Source organism: Theropithecus gelada, chromosome 2 (genome assembly GCF_003255815.1).
Source record: "Theropithecus gelada isolate Dixy chromosome 2, Tgel_1.0, whole genome shotgun sequence".
In the NCBI taxonomy this organism is placed as follows: Eukaryota; Metazoa; Chordata; class Mammalia; order Primates; family Cercopithecidae; genus Theropithecus; species Theropithecus gelada.
This window is the reverse complement of record NC_037669.1, coordinates 94,834,978-94,857,891: the sequence shown is the minus strand read 5'-3', so window position 1 is coordinate 94,857,891 and position 22,914 is coordinate 94,834,978. Positions and strand designations below refer to the sequence as shown.

The 22,914-nt window shown below is 40.4% G+C and overlaps 1 protein-coding gene across 2 annotated transcripts in view; it reads left to right on the top strand.

Moving 5' to 3' along the window:
- Positions 1 to 22,914, top strand: part of LARS2 (leucyl-tRNA synthetase 2, mitochondrial) — a 160,333-nt gene that overhangs the window by 77,605 nt on the left and 59,814 nt on the right. For both annotated transcript variants that reach the window (XM_025376588.1, XM_025376589.1), the window contains 4 exons: positions 7,401 to 7,508; positions 9,639 to 9,798; positions 18,816 to 18,920; positions 21,801 to 21,916. In XM_025376588.1, coding sequence (XP_025232373.1) covers positions 7,401 to 7,508; positions 9,639 to 9,798; positions 18,816 to 18,920; positions 21,801 to 21,916 — 489 coding nt within the window. The remainder of the gene's footprint in view (positions 1 to 7,400; positions 7,509 to 9,638; positions 9,799 to 18,815; positions 18,921 to 21,800; positions 21,917 to 22,914) is intronic.

The following is a 22,914-nucleotide window of genomic DNA, read 5'->3' as shown; positions in this document are numbered from 1 at the left end:
CCTCTCCAACATCTTTTCTCTCCTAAGCTATTCTAAGTTGAACTCTCTTCTATCCTCCATCCTTTGCTCTCAGCCCTTCTCAGCATGATTGCTGGCCAGAGTGGCCAGTGCCACAGGGACCAGGTAGAAGTTGTTACTGGGAGAGCCAGCCCCTCAGAAGTCCTTCTAGGGATGGGACTGGGCAGGGGTGGGAATGGCGCAAAGGCCACAGAAAAGTAGACAACTTGAGGTTGGCTTTTCCCTGGTACTTCCCAGGCAAGTGAAAAGCTGCCTGAATAGAGGGAGTAAAATCTTTAATAACAGCTTGGGGCCTAGGTGAGATGCTGGGAGGAGGCAAGTAGCTGGCTCTCAGCAGGCCGGAGAGGGAACTTCCTTCAGGAGAGGTCTGCCAGGGGTTGGTACAGGACTGGGCCCTCGCTCTGGGATTCTGAAACCAATGGTGTTTCTAAATGGTACAGAGACAGTACAGGCCATCAGGTTTCCCTCCTTGAATGCAGGGCCTTCCTGCTGACCTCCCAAGTGTCCCCACCGAGTGCCTAGTCACATCTGTTTTAGTCTCTTATTAGGTCAATTCTCTACCATCATCTCATTTCCCTTAGCCCTGACTTCTTGCCCACACTCCACTGTCCCTCCCTGTCAGTGAAATAAAGACAGCTATGTTTGGCACACGTACTCCGGAGTGTATGAGAATAAAAGAAAATATACAAAAATTAACTGCGTGTGCTGGTGTTCACCTATAGTATGTGCCTATAGTCCCAGCTACTCAGGAGGCTGAGGTGAGAGGATCACTTGAACCCCAGGAGGTGGAGGCTGCAGTGAGCCAAGATCACCCACTTCAGCCTGGGTGACAGAGTGAGACCCTGTCTCAAAAAAAAAAGATTATCATTTTGATAATTATAAAAGAAAACAGCATGATATCAGGGCTATATCATAATTTATTTACACATCTTCTTTAGACCTGAGTGTCTTAGAAAGGGATGGTCTTATGGTCTTGCAAATATTCAGTCTATATTTGCAAGGCTTCCAACTTGAAGGCAAGTGAATAGAATGTCCCCTGGGATGGCTGTTACCATTTTGTTTTTCATGATTAGACCAATAAAAGCTTTCAGACTTGCCGTCAAGACTCCTCTTTCCTGGAATGAGACCACCTTTTCAGGCAAGGATAGTCTAATGCCACAGCTTAGACTGAGAACAATTTTCAAGTTGTAGCTATTTGACTACTCCCTCCCTCTCCTGTGGGAGCCTCTCTCTTATCTTGTAGACACAGGGGCAGGGAGGTGGCATACGTGGCTCTGAGAATCAGAAGCAATCTCATCTGACAGGTGGCTCTGTCATTAGGAGAGTTTGGCCTTCATCATCTGCATTCTTAGGACTGTGGTGGTGACATTTCAGAACCTGTAGTTCCCTTCTCTCCAAAGTTAGTGGAATTAGAATTGTTCTGCTGCTGAAAAGGTGGGTCAGAGAGGGGAAGAAAAGATGGATCAGTGTAACCTGAGTGGATATATGGATAAGAAGAGATTAGTCAAATTGGCTGCCGCCATACTTCCTGGTTCCCGTTACTGCATCCTTTTCCACAGAGCATGTACATGAGGCTGTGTAATGCAGTCCCCAGGGCATTCCCTGATGGGCATACCTAGAAAGCACATCCTTCTTTTCTAGCACCAGTGACACCATTTACATGTATACGAGTCCTTTTATTGGAAGCTATTCTATAGCACTTGGTTTGTCCCTCACTTTCCCATAGCTCTGGGCTGTGCACTTCTATGTGTGGCTGCGTGGTGCCTCTTTTCCTCTTGCCCTGAAATCCCACAAAACCACACCTTGTTGGCAAGTCATATATCATTAGCAGGATGCCTTGCTCGGAATGGATTATTTCCCTGCTGGGTTAACAGCACTTTCATTGGAATTGAGACTCTCGGATAGTACAATGGTATTTGCAAATAAATGTTTTGCATTGTGATGCTACAACAAATGGATTTTGCTTGGAATACATATCACATTCCAATGAGAGGTTGACGCAGGGCTATCATAGGGAGGCTTTATTATATTTATGTATTTGTCATGTCTTCTCTAAAGTCAAACAAGGTAGTCATCATGCCAAGTGGGTTTTTTTGGTTTTTGTTTTTTGTTTTTTTGAGACAGAGTCTTACTGTCGCCCAGGCTGGAGTACAGTGGTGCTATCTCGGCTCACTGCAACCTCTGCTGTCTGGGTTCAAGCGATGCTTCTGTCTCAGCCTCCTGAGCAGCTGGGATTACAGGCGCCCGCCACCATGCCCAGCTAATTTTTGTATTTTTATTAGAGACGGCGTTTTACCATGTTGGTCAGGCTGGTCTCGAACTCCTGACCTCGTGATCCGCCTGCCTTGGCCTCCCAAAGTGCTGGGATTACAGGCATGAGCCCCCACGCCTGGCCGGGTTTTTTTAATATATAAATCGTCATGCCAGAGTCTAGTCAGGGGACTAGAGTGTGAGAGAAAGCTCATTCCTCCAGAATATTCTAGAGGAAATATCTATATTTTTAAACCTTTTGCTGCCTTCAGAATTGATTTTCCTTTTTTAGAACTTAAATATATATTGTGCCTTCAAAGTGATTGCATTGAAATGATTCCCCCCTTCCCCACCCCAAAAAAAGAATAAAGAAATTTTGGCAACAAGAATAAGTTTTAGAAAAATATTTATAAATCATAATTCAAAAATAATTGCAAATCAAATCACACTGATTTATAAGTATGCTAAGTGTCAAGCTTTTAAAAAGTGTACATTTTAATTAGATGTTGTCATTCAATCTTGTGTCTTCCATTCTGTCAAATCTGTGTCCAGCTCTTAAGGTTTTTGATTATCCACCCTCCCCTTAGTAGCTAATACATCCACTTGTTTTAAAGGGTCTGTACTTCTCAGTTTGCTTGCACTTTTTTTTTTACCTGGGTCTTCTAAAATGTGTCATGTTTTCAACCCACTTTTTCTAGAATTCTCATTTGTGGTCGTGTCGTATCTTGTTCTTAATGCTTCAGTTTAACTTTCTCTCTTGGAAAGTATGGATTTATTCCTAGCATTATTTCTGCTTCTTTGAAGAGAAAGTCATATTAGCCATGTTATGTTTAATCCTCTTTTTATCCCCAGCTTTTTAGTTTTAATCTTTCTCTCTCTTATTCCTGATTATATTTTGTATTACTAAAACCTTTTTGATTGGATGTTACTTCAGCCCATCTTTTATTGGTGCATGTTCTTAAACACTGGCTCATCTTGACTCATGAATGCCTAGTTCTATTTCAATTTCTTCAAACATCTTCGTTCAGATGGTGTACCCTAGAGTGACAGTGGCAGTCTTTTCAGACACATCCTAGCACAAACGGGTTTAAGGCCCCTTTGCAAACCACATTACTTCTATATAGGCCAAATAGCAACCACAAGGAAACTTTATAATCAGAAGATCTGGATAATTCATTATCTTGGATCTGCTGCTGACCGACTGAGTTTAGGGAAATCACATGACCTCTCAACCCCATTTTTAAAATTTATTAAATGAGAGGTGTTAAATAAGTTAATGATTTCCAAAGTGTTTCAAAGCCTTGGGAGTCGATAGCGAGGAATTGAGGAATGAGAGGAGAGAAAGGGCATTTCATTCAACTCTCACATATTGGGTTCCCTCAGATTTGATTTGAAAAGGGTTTCATAGCACTTTTAAAGAGAATCTAAAAACCTGCTATTTTCCCAGGTTTTTGGATTCTGTGAGCCAGTGGGATTTCTATAAATTAAGATTGGCCGGTATAGGGAAGAGGTACACATACCAGTCCTGTCTGCCAGATGTAAAGACATGAAATGAAGTGAATACCATCTACTATCACTGTGATTACAACACTTAAAAAAAAAAAAAAAAGGAGAGGGGAAGGATATAAACTCAGCAAAAACCCCAAACAAACAAAAATAGCTCTTTAAACAGCTGTAGCACTGTAACTACTCACATCATTCTTATTCTGGGGGAGCCCTGGTCTGGGCCAGCCCAGGGTTGAAGGAGAGGTTATCAGCAGTATTGGACAAGGTACTTTCTGAAGCCCTGTTAATCAGAAAACAGTCCGGAATCATGTGTTCATTATACAGTGGGGACTTAAAAGAGCTTGCAGAGTTGTTCGAGATGTTGATTTCATTTAGTTAATTTTAAAATTTTCTTTTGGTTTTTAAAAATATTCATAGATTTGGTTAGGTTTTAAGCAGGCATTGTTCCAGAATTAGCATATGAAAGCATTCACATTTCATCCTATTTGAATCTGTCATCCTCAGCAAGATCTGAATATTTTAAGCTAGTACCAGCCTTGACGATTCAATCTAGAAGAAAAAGCACAATGAGAGGGCTGATACACTAGTGGCTCAGTAATGCTGGTAAAGGAATGGATGTAAAGTGCTATCAGAATCGGACCCAGTCAGGGAGATAGAGCCAATTTTCAGACCATGTAATGTGGATTTGATATGATGGAAAGACATCAGATCCCATTAGACCACATACGGGTTTGCTTGGAAGTTAAATGGAGCCTCATCGGTCTTTGGAGAGGAAAAGCTATTGGTCATTTTCAAAGTTTATAATATACTTGCATGCTTGTTGACATTTAAGACCCCCTAAATTGTCTAAAAATTGAAAAGCATTCTAGAGTACTTAATTTTATCAGAAGATTGTTTATTAACATGTTGTATTAGTATATAATTAACATATTCAAGATCTACTTTTGCTATAGTGACTTCGAGGCATTACTATATTAGCTAATATAGATATATATGTGTCAGAATATTGAAATTTTTATAATCCTTTGATGTTAGTTAGGAAACTTGGTTGCAAACAACATAAAGTTACTCTGGTTAACTTAAGCCAAAGAGGAATTGATTAGAAGAGAATCAGTTTACTCACAGTTGAATGAGAAAGCCGGAGATCCAAACTCGGGCAGAAATTAGGGGAGAACAAGGGCACAGCCACAATCTTTTCCCAAAATGGTCTGGTTAAGCAATTGCTGCCATTGGTACCAGCATCTCCAGCCTCTGAATCTGGTGTGGCATTTAAGCCAGTTGATCCTGTGCCTCTGGGTCACCCCACAGTGTTGTGAAACTGTGCTGAGCCTGTGACTGGTTATACTCCTAAGTGTCAGTGGGGAAGGGAATGGGATGTGGTAGCAAGTTTGTCCCCTTTCAAGCTGAGTAATAAACCAAGAGACCTGAGTACAGTGGTCTCAGGCCTGGCTCCAATTAGCTAAGTGATATGGGGCAGATTGCTCTCTGGGCCTGTGTGTCCTCATCTATAAAGAGAGGGGATTTTGATGACGTCAGCCCTATGGCCCTATGTCCAGAGTCTTCCTTCTAGGAAGAAAATAAATATATAAATAAGATAATAGAAGCAGATGGATCTCTAATACATGCCTTTTAGTTAGAGTATGATAAGCTGAAACTGTCTGAAATACAGATATGGGAAAGCTGAATGTAAGTACTGTTGTTATAAAGTAGTAATTGCATAGCAGAGTATCAGACTGAATATGGACTTGGGAGTCAGCTACATCTTGCTTCAAGTGTTGCTTCCACAGCTCCATCCCATACTTACGGAGTGACTTAGGGGAAAGTTCTGAGACTTGTTTCCTCATCTGGGATGTGGACTTGACTTGTGCTGTTGATGTGAAGATTAAATGAGGCAATATACATAAAAGTGCCTGGTACTTACAAATTATTCTGCAAAGGTTACTACTTCCCTTCTCAGATACCTGGGGATCTGCTTCTGTAGTACTGCTCTCTAATTCTCTCCCTTGAGTACAGGGAATTAAATGGTAATTTAATGAGCATTTGCCCAAGATAAGGCACAGTTCTAGGCTTTGGGCCAGGGCCTGTGTGGAATATAAAGAAAAATCAGAGTTTGCAGTTGAGCCATAGAGATCACAGGCCAACATTTCCCTATGCCATACTCTCTGAATTCAGATCAGGAGCACTGTGGGATTAAGGATTGCAGCCTACACAATACCAAACTTAGCAGTTATGTTTTTGTTGTTGTTGCTTTACATTTTTATTGTAAAATGAAATATGGGTGATCATATAAAACAAGTATATAGCCTATTGAATTATTTTAAAGCGATAGATTGCGTAGATAGATGACAAATATGGAAAATGCTTTGGGTGTGTGTGTGTGTGTTTTTTTTTTTTTTTTTTTTTAAAGACAGAGTCTCGCTCTGTCACCCAGGCTGGAGTGCAGTGGTGTAATCTTGGCTCACTGCAACCTCTGCCTCCTGGGTTCAAGCAATTCTCTTGCCTCAGCCTCCCAAGTACTTGGGACTACAGGCAAGCACCACCACACCTGGCTAATTTTTGTATTTTTAGTAGAGACGGGGTTTCACCATGTTGGCCAGGTTGGTCTCGAACACCTGACCTCAGGTGATCTGCCCGCCTCAGCCTCCCAAAGTGCTGATATTACAGGCATGAGCCACCTCACCTGGCCTGTTGTTTTGTTTTGTTTTGTTATCATACATTGACATAAGAATCTTTGTGCTGTAGCAGAAAGAACACTGTTAGTAAATCTAGGTTCTAGTCCTGGCTCATCAATTCCTGTGAGCTTGCATGGGCCACATAACCTGTTCTGAAAATGAGCTACCATACCAGAGTGTGGGAAGAGATATATGAAAAGCACTTTATGAATTATAAAACACCAAACAAAGCATCATTATATTGCCTCTATTAACCGTCATGTAAAGGAATTTAAAATTGGGATCTCCACATTACAAATATGATTGGCTTTTAAATCCATCTGTTGAAGGAACACATCTCATTATCAAATAAGGGCTGGTATGTGCTTGAGGCCATAGAGAATAATTTATATAAAGACTTCCATTTTAAAGGAATTTAGGATTAAAAGTAGACAAGATAAAAATCAATTTTCTAATGGCAAATGTTTATACAAATTAATCTCATGTTTCCCTTATATATTTATAAAATTAGTATTTTTTAAATACAAAGATAAACTTTATAATGTCCTATGTATGATATTGTTTAGTTGTGGAACACTCATGAATGACTTAGTGTTTCAAAATTCATAAACTCGAACTTAATTTTTTTAGTTCCTAGACTATGGGAGAGAATGTAGTAAACACGTTTGCCAAAGATGTGAATTATGACCTTTGTGAATTTTCTTCTTTCTATGAAACCTTGACTCACTTGGGACAGCAAAATCGGTCAAACCCATCTCACTGAACTGAGTCATAATGAATGCATCTGTTTCTAACCTTTCCTGGCTTCCCCTGACTTAGTGAACAAGGAGAGAGCTAAATCCTGAATCTCCTTTAGTGTCCCTGCTTTTCCTGCCTTAACAAGCTGCAAATCATTTGCTTCTTCTTAAATAAGCCTTGTGCCTCTACTTCTTTGTTCTCTTTTCTTTTGCACAGGCCATGCAGGACGCGTTGGCAGACCTTCCAGAATGGTATGGAATAAAAGGCATGCAAGCCCACTGGATCGGGGACTGTGTGGGCTGCCACCTGGACTTCACATTAAAGGTGATCAAGTGATAGCAGCTCCAGCAATTCATGCTTACAAATCTCCTCTACATTTGGGACTCACTGAGTAAACCACAACTTGGGACTCCCCAGCAGCACAGTCCAAACATGCACAATTTTAAATTTTCTAGTAGCCACATTTTTTAAAAGTGCAAAGAACAGGTGAAATGAATTTTAATAACCTATTTTATTTAACCCATTATAACCAAAATGATTCCATTTCACAATGGGCTCAATAAAAAATGATTTATTAAAGAAAGAGTTTACATTTTAGTACCGTCTTTGAAATCCGTATTCTACATTTATAATACATACTAGCCATATTTCAAGTGCTGTGATTCATAGCCACATATTGCTACTGGCTACCATATTGGACAGCACAGACACAGAAGGTCTTCAGGGGTCCATGAACTCCCTGAAATTTTATGTACAAAGTGTTTGTGTGAGCATTTTCCTGAGCAATGGGTCCATTACTCTCATTGTAGTCTCAAAGGGGATCATGTCACAAAGCAGATTAAAAGCCAAGGAAGCAGAAGCTAACTGTAGCACCATTTCAAAATTAGATGGACTTAGAGCTTAGGGATTGTGTTTGAAACTGCTGTGGAAACACTGCTGAAAGGTCACAATATAGGGCCCACCTGTTCTGGAAGGGGCCCCTAAAACTTCTCTCTTTGTCTCTCATGACAAGAGAGTTGTTCTATTGCTATTTTTTACCTGGGTGTTCTTTTTTTTATCCTTCTGATTTCTCCTTCTGTCATCAAGAGTTTCTGCTCTGTTCATTTAGCGCCAAACCTGCCCTCACCTTTGTCCCAGTCAAAAACCTTTAGGAGGAGGAAGCAGCAGCTGAGACGACATTGGCCTTCCTTCCTAGACTCTTGCATGCTGACAGCCATACCTGGTGTCTGCAAGCACCTGCCGCTTGCCACTGAGCTCATAATTCCCTGTGCAGCCTCCTCACAAAAGTGATCCAACGTACTCCGACTGCAAACATGGAAAGCCTCCCATAAGGGAGTGTGTACTTTGGAAACATTTCAATAACAAATCCTGGACTGAGCTTTTCCTCTTACTGCTTTCCCAAGAAGGTGGCGAGAGTTCTGAAATTCAGTCCTGCCGTGACTTTTGTTTAAATGTGCAAGGCCATCTCTTTCAGGGCCTTTGCATTAGCCTGAGTCTGGTCCTCACGTCGAAGACCTTTGCTTCTTAACTAGCGTTTGGTGTGGGTCTCTGGGCCTGCCGGCTACTACGTGTGGAGTATCTTCTACACTTTCTTCTTTGCCCAACATTTTACTATGAACATGTTGTTATCTCCATCCCTAGACCCACCTGAAAATGAGATGGGGCAACATAGTGTCTCAGGAAGGAAGCATCTCAGTCCTACAGGGTAGGCCACATCTATGCCTCTGTGCCCCAGTTCTGACTCCATAGGTGACACCTAATTGGCACTTAGGCCATGTGGTAGACTGTCTTTTAGCTCATCATTGGCACTCTGTCAATGTGTTTGAATAAATGAATGAAGGAAGCAGCACCTGTCCATTCTGTGTCCTCCATGTCTGTCATATTAATTGGCACTCAGTAGATGGCTAATGTGTGCCTCTTAGAAGGCATTTTAACCAGCTCTTGGGACTCATAGTCATGAACTCAGCTCAGGCCATCCTTTCTCTCTTCAAAACAGTAATAACCTTGGCACCTGTTTTTCTTGTTAGAAAAGTAGATGCCTATTTTTTTTTTTTTTTTTTTTTTTTACTCTACCCTTATATCCTTGAAGAAAAATACAGCTTCTTTCTCAGAACACAAACAATATAACACTAATAGTTATTTTTGATTTGTGAACAAAGGAGCCAGAAAAGCCAGGAACATGTCTTTCTAAGCATTCTTGAACCACCTTCAACTTGGGAATGCCTGCATGCCCGGTGTGGGGCAAGTGGTAGGAGGTGTTTCTGAAAAAGGAACTATGATCCTCTTCTCAGCTTCTGCCAGGCACCATCTTAATCCCCACACCCCTGGCCCAGTGGTCAGAGCTGTGGTCACTGTTGGGGAATGAGGAGGGAAGGGGAAGGGGATACAGTTAGGGAGCAACACAGCCCAAAGGGAGGACTGAGAAATGACATCACTCTTCTTTCCTACCACCAGGTTCATGGTCAAGCCACAGGAGAAAAGCTGACTGCCTATACGGCCACCCCTGAAGCCATTTATGGCACCTCCCATGTGGCCATCTCGCCCAGCCACAGACTCCTACACGGGCACAGCTCTCTGAAGGAAGCCTTGAGGATGGCCCTTGTCCCTGGCAAAGGTGAGTTGGCAAGTTACAGCTCAGGTGGTAGGATTGCTACCTTACATTTGGACGGCTCCTCCCAGAGTTCAAGGTCCTTTCCTGTATATCATCTTGCATGGGTTGTTCTTTGCCTTAGCCTTACTTTTTGTTTTTATTTTGAAACATGAGGATAAAAAAGAGCTCTGAAAATCTTTTTATTACCCCTGGTTTCTCCATGAGTTACTAGTTTGTCTGTGTCTTGAGCTTCTGATTGAAAGCGCAGCTCTCTCCCTTTCAATATAATCTAAAGTTCTTTTCTCCTAGTTATAAATTAGGAAAAGATATAGGAATCTATTCTATTAGGAATAGAATCTTCTCCTAATTTATAATTTCACCATCAAATAAAGCTACACTGTCAGAGACCAGAGGGAAGCCAGTAAGAATGAGAGCAAACTTTTCCAACTTAATTTTATTGTTTTAAAGAATTCATGTGGTCATCTGAGCAGCGTCTTGCTCCATACAGATTTTTAACATACCTGCTTTATCAAGCTGACTTAGAACCGGCATATCAAGTTGTACTTGGTCCCTGAAGATTTGAAGATTCTGTGGTTGCAAGCAACAGAATCCATCTCTGACTAACCCAGAGGAAAGGGGAACACATTGGAAGGCTGTGGGGAAGACCGTTGCTAGAGGGACAGCTGAAGAGCCAGTCCGAAAGAAGACTGGGAGAGTGCAGCCCTGAGAGTTTGGGGAGCAGGAACTCACAGACAGTCCCCTGAATGCCACTGTCAGTAATTCTGCTCTAACCCCACCTTCAGTGCCTGAAGCACTTGGTTCAAGACTGCTCTCGCAGGGAAAAGTGTTTGACTGGTGTAACGGGGGCCCCCAGCCTCTTTCTTGGCAAAGGGAGGCCAGGCACCTTCCTTGGTAGACCACAAAGATTGTCCCCAGGGAGGGAGGGGGAGCTCTCCAAAACAAACTTGAGGGCTCTTACCAGAGAAAGGGATATGAAGCCTGGGTAGGTGAAAAGAAGTCCATTCTAAGGTAGAAGTAAGTCTCTGAAGTACTTTAAATATTTCCACAAATATCTCATCCCTATTCTCTTTCATGAACTATAAACTTCAACCCAAAGTATACAATCTGAATTATTGGGGTCTGAAATAGCATTTGACTAAAAAAATGTTTTGGATGATGATATTAAGTTGCCATCTTTGAAATGACCGGAATGAAACACTGCCTAATACTAGGCTGGAGAGATCGACAATGTCATCCCAATTTCTCTCTGCTTAAAATTTTAATTGTTTACTTAGACCATTAAAGCCGGATTCAAATCAGTGAGCACTTTCTAAAGAGCCTGCTGCGTGCACTCTTGGTGGGGCATAGATGAGACATTTCAGTCTTAACTGGATGCCCCTGGGAGGCAGAACAGAGGACAGCCAGATGCTTATGCCACTCACCCCACACAAGGCAGATGTCACCCCTCAGTTTCACCTCTTTGTGATATGCATTGAAATAGAGAAAAGAGTCTTTTGAGTTAAAATTTCTTTGTGTGCTTATAAAGCCCAATATAGCTATCTCTCTCAGGTTTATTTTCTCTACTTGCTCAAAAGAAAAACTGGATACTTTTCAACTGTTTAGTTTAAAGGGAAATCTCATAGTTTTTACTCTTCATGAGCAATTTGATATTCCTTGAGGGCTATGGTGGCTGAATAATATCTAAAATTGAAGAACTAAAATGTGGAAACATCTCTAGCCCTCACATTTTCTCTTATGGCTAATTTGGGGACACAAATGAAAATAAGAGAATATTAATAGGGGAGCTATAATTTGTTAAGGAGCTAACAAATTATGGAGGATGGAGTTCCTGAGATGAAAGGCACTGTATACCTTCAAAACATTTTCGTATGTAGGAAATTGAGAAATTTTTTTGTACATGCAGACAGCACTGTTTTCATGACCACATGGATATCGACACACCTGACCTGGCCTAGTCATTTCATTTTGGCAAATTTAGTGCCAAGTGTAATGTTCCATTTGAAGGACTCATTATTTTCTCCCCTCTTTTTAATAATCTCTAAAATTATTCCAAATGGAACATTATATTTGCCAATAAAATTTTCCAGTTCTAATCTTCAGAGTAGAAATATTCTTTTTGCAGATATCAATGTATTCAAAATCTCTGGATTAATTTGCACATCAAGTCCCTGGATTTTGACATCATAGTCACAGAAGGCCAGTACAGTGTATTGAGTGTAATTCACCAAAAGGTGAATTCAGATTACCCTAGGAATGTATGATTTATGCCTCTTCTGGCTTTTGGGGTTACATTTTAAACCAGGATGTTGTATCACTGCTGTCATTTACCATTGCTGACCACCTCATTTTTTCCATCGAATGTCAGGTTTTAAGGATGATTTGTGTTAAAGCAGTGACCACTGAGTGTCATGGAAGTGCACAGTTGTGACTAAATTTATCATTTGCAGGAGTTTCAATTCTCAAACATGAGCTCCTGTTGTTGCTAAGTTTATTTCTACATATCAGCTCCTGATTTGGCCCAAGATGACCAAGATTCTCGTCCTAGATCCATCCATGTGACTTAAGGAAGGTCTCATAAGCTTTGTAAGTTTAGCCTTCTTGGCAGAGCACGTAATGGGGCTGCCAGCCAAGGTGGTCTTGGAGGACCTTGTGGGTAGAGAAGGAGCCCTGAGGGGCCCTGTGGAGGAGAGTGACCCATGTGGCCAGGGCGATGCTAGAGTGGCAGGCCGGCTGACCCCATTAATTGTGGAAAGAGATGGTGAGGCCTCCAGAACAGCAGGGGTCAGGATGGAGGGAGGGAACCCATCTGAGAGGTCTGTGGAAAGCTGCGAGGGTGGAGGATCCCCAGATGATTCCTTGATTTCTAGCCTGGCCAACTGGGTTGCCGATGTTATTGGCTAAATGAACTGTTTTTACTTAGCATCCTTAATTTGGCACAGATTCCTTTAAGAGAGGAAAAAAAGCAAGGTGCTCCCCTAGAGCTCTTGAAATTTAGTTTATTTCCATAATCATTGACGTCGCCTCCTTTTCTCAGCTGACCAAATCTGACTTAAGTCATGTTATGTAAGCTCTGACTTGATAGGAACTAGAAACCATAAAAGGCATCAATGGGGGAAATATCATCAGAGTTCTAGAAGCTGTTCTGTCTTTTCCTGAAATCTTTTCTTACTTTCCTAATATTAAAATATTCAAACCCTGGGGCTTTGGAACCACACATTTCAGCTCTGAGTCACCAACTATCTACACAATATATTTTTTGCTGAAAGGGCAGATGAGGTCTCTCTAAAGGACAACTTGGAACTGTGTTGTTATTGACACATTATAGGCACATTAGAGAGCAAGAGCCTCCCTGGAAGCCCCAGGACATTAAATAATAATTAATTGCTCACTGTTGTTTTGCTCTTGTCTCCATAGCGTCGGTATGAGGTGAGGACAAAGGGTGAGAGCAGATCTGTAATTCTGGGGTAATGGTTTGGTTTTCCATCAAACTGTTTCAAGTAGAATTCTTTGATATTATGTGAAGGGAAAAGCTTGTGTGCTCAAAAAATCTGGAATAAACAAAAATAAACAGGTATCTTTGCTTTGGACTTCTCAGAATCTTTGCTGTGCTAATGTGCACTGCAACTGTCTGAGAGAGGAAGTCATAGGCAACACTTGTCACACCCAGTTGACCACGGAGTCCTGTTTCCATGAAGTATGCCTAGGAACTAGTTATATGGACTGCTGCCTTGGTGAACACCAAATAAAAGTCACTTGTCTGTTTTTCCAGAGGGTGGGAGAGACTGCCTTCTTTGCAGTGGGTGCCCTGAGAGCGAAGGACAGATACCTTTTTGTCTAATGTTTTCTTTGTAATTACTAAAGTGTTTTTGCTGTTATCTAACTACTTTGTGAAATGCTTCAGTTTCTTCAGATTTCAGGATTCCTGCATCACATCACTAGCACAGGAGTGATTGCTGAACACGTTAGTAATTACAAAGGAAACACGAGAAATGTGGAGAACACTAGAGACCTATTCAGGAACTTTGATTTTAATTATGTTGTTTCTAGGAAATAGATTTTGACCAGGTATAGCATGTGAGCTGCTACCATGCATTCATTGCAAATCTGCTAATATTTAAGTTCAAAGACCAATTTTTGTCCTACCTGAAAAACTGGTATAATATAACTTTTCTGTGTAATAAAAAGCAGTTCAACTCTTTCAAGCCGTACACTACATTTTTTCGTGTTACTTTCTTTTGTAACAACTGAGCATACCATATAATAACCTACTTAATATATAGAATTCCATGGTTTTTAATATAGTCACAAATTTATACAACCATCCCCACTGTCGATTTTAGAACATTTTCATCATCCTAGAAATCTCAGACCCTCTGGCAGTCATCCCTCCCCAATTCTTGCCTAATCTCCAGCCCTAGGCAATCACTAATCTACCATCTGTCTCCAAAGATCTGCCTATTCTGGACATTTCATGTAAATGGAATCAAATATAGTATTTGTCATCTTATTGTCTGGCTCCTTTCGCTTAGCATAATGTTTTCTTTCCTTTTTATTTCCAAGTAATACTTCATTGTATGGCTAGGCCACATTTTATTTATCCATTTTATTAATTGACAGGCATTTGGGTTATTTCTACTTTTTTGCTATTAATATTATGAATTCTATGAACATTAATAAAGATTTGTGTGTGGATGTGTGTTTTTATTTCTTTGGCAGTATACCTAGGGGTAGAATTGCTGGGCCATGAAGTTTAAGGAACTGCCAGACTATTTTCCAAAGCAGCTTCACCATTTTACATTCCCACCAACAGTGTATGAGAGTTCCAGTTTCTCCACATCATTCCCAGCTCTTCTTATTGTTTGTGATCATTTTGACTGTGGTCATCCTTGTGGATATGATGTGGTATCTCAGTGTAGTTTTAATTTGCATTTCCCTGATGGCTAACATTGTCAAGCATCTTTTCATGTGTTTATTGGCCATTTATATGTCTTCTTTGGGGAAATGTCTATTCAGTTCTCTTGCCCCTTTTAAAAAATTCATTTTCATTTTTCATTTTAGTTTGTCTTTTTATTATTTTAGCCATTTTTATATATTCTAGATACTAGTCCCTTATCAGATATGTAATTTACTAAGTTGTTCTCCACTTCTGAGAGTTTGTCTTCATGGTGCCCTTTGAAGCACAAGTTTTTCATTTTGATGAAATTCAGTTTATCTATTTTTTCTTTTGTTGCTTTTGGTCTTATATCTAAAATGCCATTGCCTAATAAAAGTCCACAAAGATTTATATGTATTTTACTTTCTAAGAGTTTTATAGTTTTAGATCTTACAATTAGATCTTTAATCCATTTGGAGTTAATTTTTATATATGGCATGAAGTAAGGGTCCAACTTCATTCTTTTGCACGTGGTCATGTTACTTTTTAACTCATGTTCCCACATTATCTTAAAAATCAGGCTGCTTCTGCCTCTTTGTTTTCTGGTCTTCACTTAATATGCTATCAGGAAACATTTCTGTGTTTTTATGCAGGCTTCACAATTGTTTTTTAATCCATACATAATGTCCTATCAACTCAATGTACCTTACTATCCTAAGTCTTTCCCATCATGTTGAACACTGGGCTTTTTTCATGTTTGGGGCTATTATGGAGATAACTGCTGTGACCATTTATGTCCACATGGCTCTTTGCTTTGTAGAATTTTCCTTAGGAGATATTTCCAAGTGTGAGGTTTTTTTGGCCAGAGGTTCAAACATTTTTCTATTTTTCTAATTTCTATTTCTATTTCTACATGGTTTCTGAAAGGGCTATATCAATTTATAGTGCCATATCCAATGATGTATGCATTTCACAGCAACTTCACAAACATTAGTGTCACCTTGCTAAAACATTTTGGTAACTTATCAGATATAAAATGATAATACTTCAAGATCACTCTTTTTAAAAACCAATTCGTTTTTTAAAGTCCAAGTGATACACGTATATTGTATGAAAAGTTAAAGAGTACTAACAATAACAAGAACAATAAAAGTAGCCTCCTTACCCAAACACTTTTATTTTAGGTATATGTTACTTAGAATATAAGTTTGGTGGCTATGACAGAGGCTTAGATAAACAGCAGTTTATTCTACCCACAGGAAACTCTTGAGCATGTGTGATAAGTCTACTTTGTGAGGTGGTTAGGGCAGTGATCCTCTGTCTTGTCTTCCTGCTCTGCCCTTCTAGAGTTTTGTCCTTCTCTGTGTTTCTAAGTTGCTCTACACTTGATCTGCATTCCAGTGAAGTAAGAAGTAGGGAAGGGTGGGGAGAAGGGCATGCTCCTTCCCTTTGAGGCCGTGATCTAACAGTTGCTTCTGCATATCCTCCATGGCCACACCTAGCTGCAAGGGAGGCTGAACGGTGCTTCTATTAGCTAAACACAATAGCCATGTGTCCAACTCAACATTGTATTGCTGAGTCAGAAGAGAAGGCAGGTACAGGGGTCAACTGGTAGTCTGTGCCACCCACTGTTATTCTGGCATTGACGTCCCTGTCTGTATGCCTGTCCATATGCCGTATATGCTTATACTGCTGTCTTTTGATTCACCAGTTCTAGATGTTACCTAATGACTTTTATTCTACCACCCCTCACCTCCCAGCCTCCTGATAACATCATATAATTGCAAAATTTGAAAATACACATTTCTTCTTTGAGAAAAGATAGTGTGGAGGCCGGGTGCGATGGCTCATGTCTGTAATCTCAGCACTTTGGGAGGCAGAGACAGGCAGATCATCTGAGGTCAGGAGTTCGAGACCAGCCTGGCCAACATGGTGAAACCCCATCTCTACTACAAATACAAAAATTAGTCGGGTGTGGTAGCATGCGCCTGTAATCCCAGCTACTTGGGTGGCTGAGGCATTGCTTGAACCAGAATTGCTTGAACCTGGGAGGCAGAGGTTGCAGTGAGCTGAGATCACACCATCGTACTCTAACGTGGGTGACAGAGTGGGACCCTGTCTCAAAAAAAAAAAAAAAAAGAAAAGAAAAGATAGTGTAGAATCAGAAATACGGGTCTCTACTTTGAGAAGTGAGTCTGCACTCAGCCAGCTCCAGCAACAGGTGTCTCCCAGCTAAGACATCTGTACCATGGGTGCTGGCTGGAGACCCGTGGGGTTTGCATTTCACTGTTACCCTACCATATCTCATTCTGTGCTTCCTGACACCAAGGTGATGAAAGATAAGGGCTGACTTAGATGCCTATAGTCTGTCATTACTCATTGAAATATAGACCCTGGCTAGGCACAGTGGTTCTCACCTGTAATTCCAGCACTTTGGGAGGCCAAAATGGTAAGATTGCGTGAGCCCAGTTGTTTGAGACCAGCCTGGGCACATAGGGAGATTCTGGCTCTACAAAAAAAAAAAAAAATAGCTGGGTTTGGTGGTGTACACCTGCGGTTCCAGCTACTCAGGAAGGTGAGGTGGGAAGATCAGGGTGAGACCCTATTTCTAAATAAATAAATATCTTAAAAATAATTAAATATAGATCTAATTCTTAGGCTTATTTTAATTTCAGGATTTGCAAAGTAGATAATTACATGAAGTCTTAAAACATGGCAAGTATTATAAATAGTAAGAATTCATAAGTTATGACTGTTAATTGCTTATATTGTAAATTAAGTCAAGTGAACTCACTAATTGTCTACCATCTCTCATCTCTTCTTCCGTTGGGACTTGACTTAGGTCATTATGCTTCCAACTCTCTAAAAATTCACATATATGCACATATGGCTTATCTCCTGTTATAGTAGTCGTAATACACTTCATTTAAGATGATACAGTGTTAGCTGGGTGTAGTGGCTCCTGCCTGTAATCCCAGCGCTTTGGGAGTCTGAGGTGGGAGGATCACTTGAGACCAGGAATTTTAGACCAGCCTGGGCAACATAGCAAGACCCCTATCTCTACAAAAAAAGAAAAATACATATATATATATATGAAAAATTGTAAAATAAGGTGTTATTTTAAATAACACAATACAATATTAGAATAATACACTGTAATACAATTATTGTGTTGTAACATAATACAATAATACAATGTTACAGTAAATCCAAATTAAGTGTTTTATTAGGGCCACATAAATATTGTTCACAACTGAGCCAAATACATTTTCCTTTTTATGTAACTTTTTATTTTTCCTAAAGTTCATAATGTCTTCATTTTTTTTTTTCATTTACTTTGTATTCTTTGAATTTCTAGCTAAGTCTTCCTGTACACCCCCCATATTTCTTTGAAACTTCTCTAGTGCAGTTTTCTGTACATTCCAACCTGCCAGGTAATCTATCAATTTCCTTATTTTCCCAAAGGTGCTTCCCAGGTCACTGTGTACTGCTCAGATATGACCTGGTCATTCTCCAGGCCTCTGCTGCAACCTGGTCTCTTAGAACTTCCCTCTGTCTTTGTTCTTTGAGTGTCCTCATACTTTTTTCTTTGCTGGATCCCTTGTTTCCTGGATCCTATGTCTGTCCCTTCCTTGATTTGCCCCTTCATTTTGCTGGAACACATTCTCCAGTATCTCCTAAGAAAAAGGTAAGTGGGTAGGAACTCTTTTGTCTTAGGATGTCTGGAAATCTCTTCCCTCCTTTCTGTTCATTTTCTACTCTCTCTCCACTTCCCTCTTCAAGTGTTATGATGGTTTGGAATTTCTGATGTCCCTAGTTTCACTATAGATAGACTTTGTGTTTCTCCTGTATATTTGAGGTATTTTTCAAAAGGAAAAGACAGTGATGGGAATGTCATTACTCTACCATCTGGAAAGCAAAAATGCTTTTTCACTTTTCATGAGCATGGAAGAACATTTTCTCATTGCGTATTTAATCTTTCGATTATTCACTGGTGTGAATTATCTACAAAGGACAACTTCTTTAACAATTAGCACAAAGCACAGAAGTTCCTAGTGCTTATTTTTCTCACTTATTTCCTCCGAGATTCAGATGATGTTGGTGTCTCAGTTGAGTGGCATCCACAGTTATTTGCTCTCATTTTCAGATTGCCTCACGCCCGTGATGGCTGTGAACATGCTCACCCAGCAGGAGGTCCCTGTCGTTATTTTGGCCAAAGCTGACTTGGAAGGCTCTCTGGATTCAAAAATAGGTAAGCAGCTATTAAAATGTAACCACAACAGTATATTTTGCAGATTTATGATCAAAATACTCCCCTGTTGCTGTCATCTGGAAGAGCTGACTGTTGATTCCATGGTCTGATTTGTTTCCTCATAAAAATGAATAGCCCTTCATTTAATCATCCCTTGTTTCAGAACTACATTTTGAAAATAAACTAGATATATTGCACTTTACTAGTTGCTACTGAGAATAACTAGAAATATCTGACCTACAAATCTTGCCAGTAGAGTTTGTTGTTAAGACTTGTACATATGATACGAGGAACAGTGCAGCTCAGATGAAAATTCAGTTTCAAGACTCATAGAACCATCCCAGGTATACTACCAGCTTTAAAAAAAAAAGAAAGAAAAGAAAACTCATAGAACCAACAGCAACTGCTGGGACGGGGGTTCAAATGAAGCACAAATGATCGATGTGGGCTGGGTTTTGGTGAAGGCTTTGTGGAGGAGGTGAACTTGAGCTATTCAAGAAAAGGATTGTGAAACAGCAGTAAAATTGAAGGCATATTTAGAACTGTAAATTGGATGTCCTTGGCAGCCTTACTCATTCGTGAGCGTTCTAAACTATCGTCATGTAACAGGAAGTCTGAGAATGAACAAAGAGAAGGGAACCTAAAGACAGCTTTGTCCAAAATCTGCCTCCTTTAGGACAGACCTGTGCATTTTTCATTACCAACATTCCTACTGTAGGTTCCAGCCAGTCCCCAGAGTCCCGAAACCTTGCAGAGAAAGTTATTTCCACACTATTTCCTAGCACACAGAAATAGCATTTCTTCTTAAATTCACATTTTTTCCCCTCATAACGCTCAGATCAGTTTTTGATGAAGTTGTTTGAAGAAATGTCAAAGCAGAAAATTCGTGTTACTCTCTTCTAACCATTTAAACCTAGAAAGTGTGTTGTTTAAAGAAATAATTCCTTCTGTTACTTTTATGCATTTTACAATCAGTAAAATGTATTAATATAACCAGCTGGGATAAACATAAAGGCAGTTTTTATTGATGTGGCTTTTGGGGGAGTTTTTTGTTTGTTTGTTTGTTTGATATTTTGAATCAGATTACTGACACAATATTGAGAGTTTTGAAGGAAAAAAATTGGATTTTTTTAGGTGCATATGGAAAACTGTCTCTCCTGTTGTCTTGATGTCCCATAGTTTCATAATTAGCTTTTTCCAAATGTTTGCTTTTTGCCCTCCAAGAAGAACAAGAGCAGAAATAAACAGGAGATAAAGTGATGTTTTTGCCTCCCACCTGCACTGTTAGAAATAGTTCACATTCAACTGAGCGCAACATGACTACCGCCATGGCCTGAGGCATTCTTTATACGGCCAAATACATTTTGTGGTTACAGTGTCTCCTTTTAAACAGTACTCCTAGTTCTTCCAAATTCCATTTTAGAATGTAGTAAATGACTATTTTCCCTTCTGGAATATGAACAGCTTTTGGTAATATTTATTGCTTGCCATTTGTCCTCATCCTTCAAGTCCACTCAACATTTATTCACTGCATTAGATGCATTTTGTCTATAATCTCAGCTAGAACACTACAGAACTTTTCATCATGTCACAGAGCTTTTCATCATATTTGGGAGCTTTAGAACATGTCTCCCAAACATTCGACCACTGTTTTAGGGCGTTGTTCCGATCTGATTTAAGCACCTTGTGCAATACCCTTAGCTTTATCTCTCTCAGTTTTCACACAATGTGTTGTATCCATGAGTATGTCACCTGCTTTGACGGTTGCCCCTATAGCAGAGGTTCTCAACCAGAGGAGATTTTGCCACCAGGAGACATTTTTGTTTGTCACAACTCAGGGAGTGCTAGTGGTACAGTTCAACATCCTGTAATGCACAAGACAGCCCCCGCAACAAAGTCCACAATGTCAGTAGTACCAAGGTTCAGAAATCCTGCCCTTACAGAACCAAAAGCTGGGAAGAAAAAAAAAAAAAACAAACCCGTTTTTATGAATACCCGAAGCCAAAACAGCAGGCCTTGGCCCCTCTGGGTGAACGATTTATTAATGCTCAACTTCTCAAGGACATATGTGGGTTGAAGAATAAATGTCTACTTAGAATGTACTATTGCCTTTGGGAACAAAACATAGTTACCAGCTTTTGACTTCCTGACTGAGTGGATTTTCCTAGGATTGCTGGGAAATGCTGGAGAAGTCGGCCCTGCTTCTCGAGAGAAACCCACTGCCCTCTGCCACTGACGGAATTCAAGGAAGAGGCTTCCACAAATGCTTATGATTTTCAGTGGCAAAAAAAAAAAGCACTCAAAAATGTGTATATTAGGATTGTAACTATTTAAAAAAATAGGCTGGACACAGTGGCTCACACCTGTAATCCCAGCACTTTGGGAGGGCAAGGTGGGCGATCACTTGAGGTCAGGAGTTCGAGACCAGCCTGGTCAACGTGGCAAAACCCCTTTTGTACTAAAAATACAAAAATTAGCCAGGCATGGTAGCACACGCCTATAATTCCAGCTACTCGGGAGGCTGAGACATGAGAATCTCTTGAACCCGGGAGGCGGAAGTTGCAGTGAGCCGAGATTGTGCCACTGCCGTCTAACCTGGGCAACAGAGCAAGACTCTGTCTCAAAACAAAAACAAAAACTAAGCAGAGGAAAAAGACTTAAAAGAGGTAATACCAATATGGTAAACTAGTTGTGTTTTGGCAGTGGGTTTCTCCAAGACCATGTTCCATTTTCCCAACGAATGTGATGTGGTTTTAAAACTTCTGTAACTAAAAGAGATAGTCTCCTTTAGGAAGCTAAAGCCGGGTGTCAGTACTGTCAGTTGTTTTGTGATTTGGGCACTTGTGAAGGCAATGTTTTGTTTTCTTCTCCTCTGAATAGGAATTCCCAGTACTAGCTCAGAGGACACCATCTTAGCCCAAACCCTGGGCCTGGCCTACTCTGAAGTCATTGAAACTTTGCCGGATGGCACAGAGAGACTGAGCAGCTCTGCTGAGGTTGGTGCCTAAGAACTTACTTCCAGAATGATCACCTTGATGCGATTTTGATAGACATTTTCCTTCAGGTGCAAATTACAACCTGTTGCTTCACTCGTCCCCATACCTAACAGCCCTGTAGCCTCATATCTCTATGAAAACAAAATAATATTCTTCAAGATCTGGAAGTTTGTCAATTGTAAATCAAATTCAGTCCTCGAATAGAATGGCATCAAAGTAACTAATTTTATGTTGGGGATCTCTGCTTGAGAAAAATTATCTTTTCTAAGGAATCTCTGGTTCCTTGGGAGAGGTGACTGAAATTGTTTCTTCTTCCTAGAGGAGATATCTGTTCTCTCCAGATTACTGACATTATTTCTGCCTAAAGTGTAACTCACTTATAGAAATGAACAGGGAAGTTCAGAGTCATCTTTATTTGGTCAGGGTTATCTCTTGCAAGCATGAAACAGCAGCACTTAAAGATGGTATATCTGGCAGGATTTGAGCCCAGCCTCTATGTTGAACTAACCTGGAAAGTAGGATGGAAGAGGTAGGGTGAGGGATGGGAGGAGGTAGTGGGAGCAGTGACTCTCAAGTTTGAGCACACGTCAGAATCCCCTGGTGGCCTTGTTAAACCACAGCCTGGCCCCCACCCCCACCCCAGGGATTCTGATTTAGTAGTCCCAGGTGAGACCCCAAAATTTGCACTTCTAACAAGTTTCCAGATACTGCTGCTAATGCTGCTGGTCCAGGGAACACATTTTGAGAATCAAGGGCTTAGAACCTTGCCACTCAATGTCTGGTCTCTGGACCAGCAGCACTGGCATCACTTGTTAGAAATGTGGGATCTTAGATCCCACGCTAGTCTAATAAGATCCCTATATGATTTGTATGCACATTAAAAGTTTGAGAATGCTGGCTTAGAGCACTCTTAAATTTAACTGCACACTGGAAATACCTGAAAGTTTTAAAATAATACTGATGCCTGGGTCTCACTCTAGATACTCTGATTTAATGGT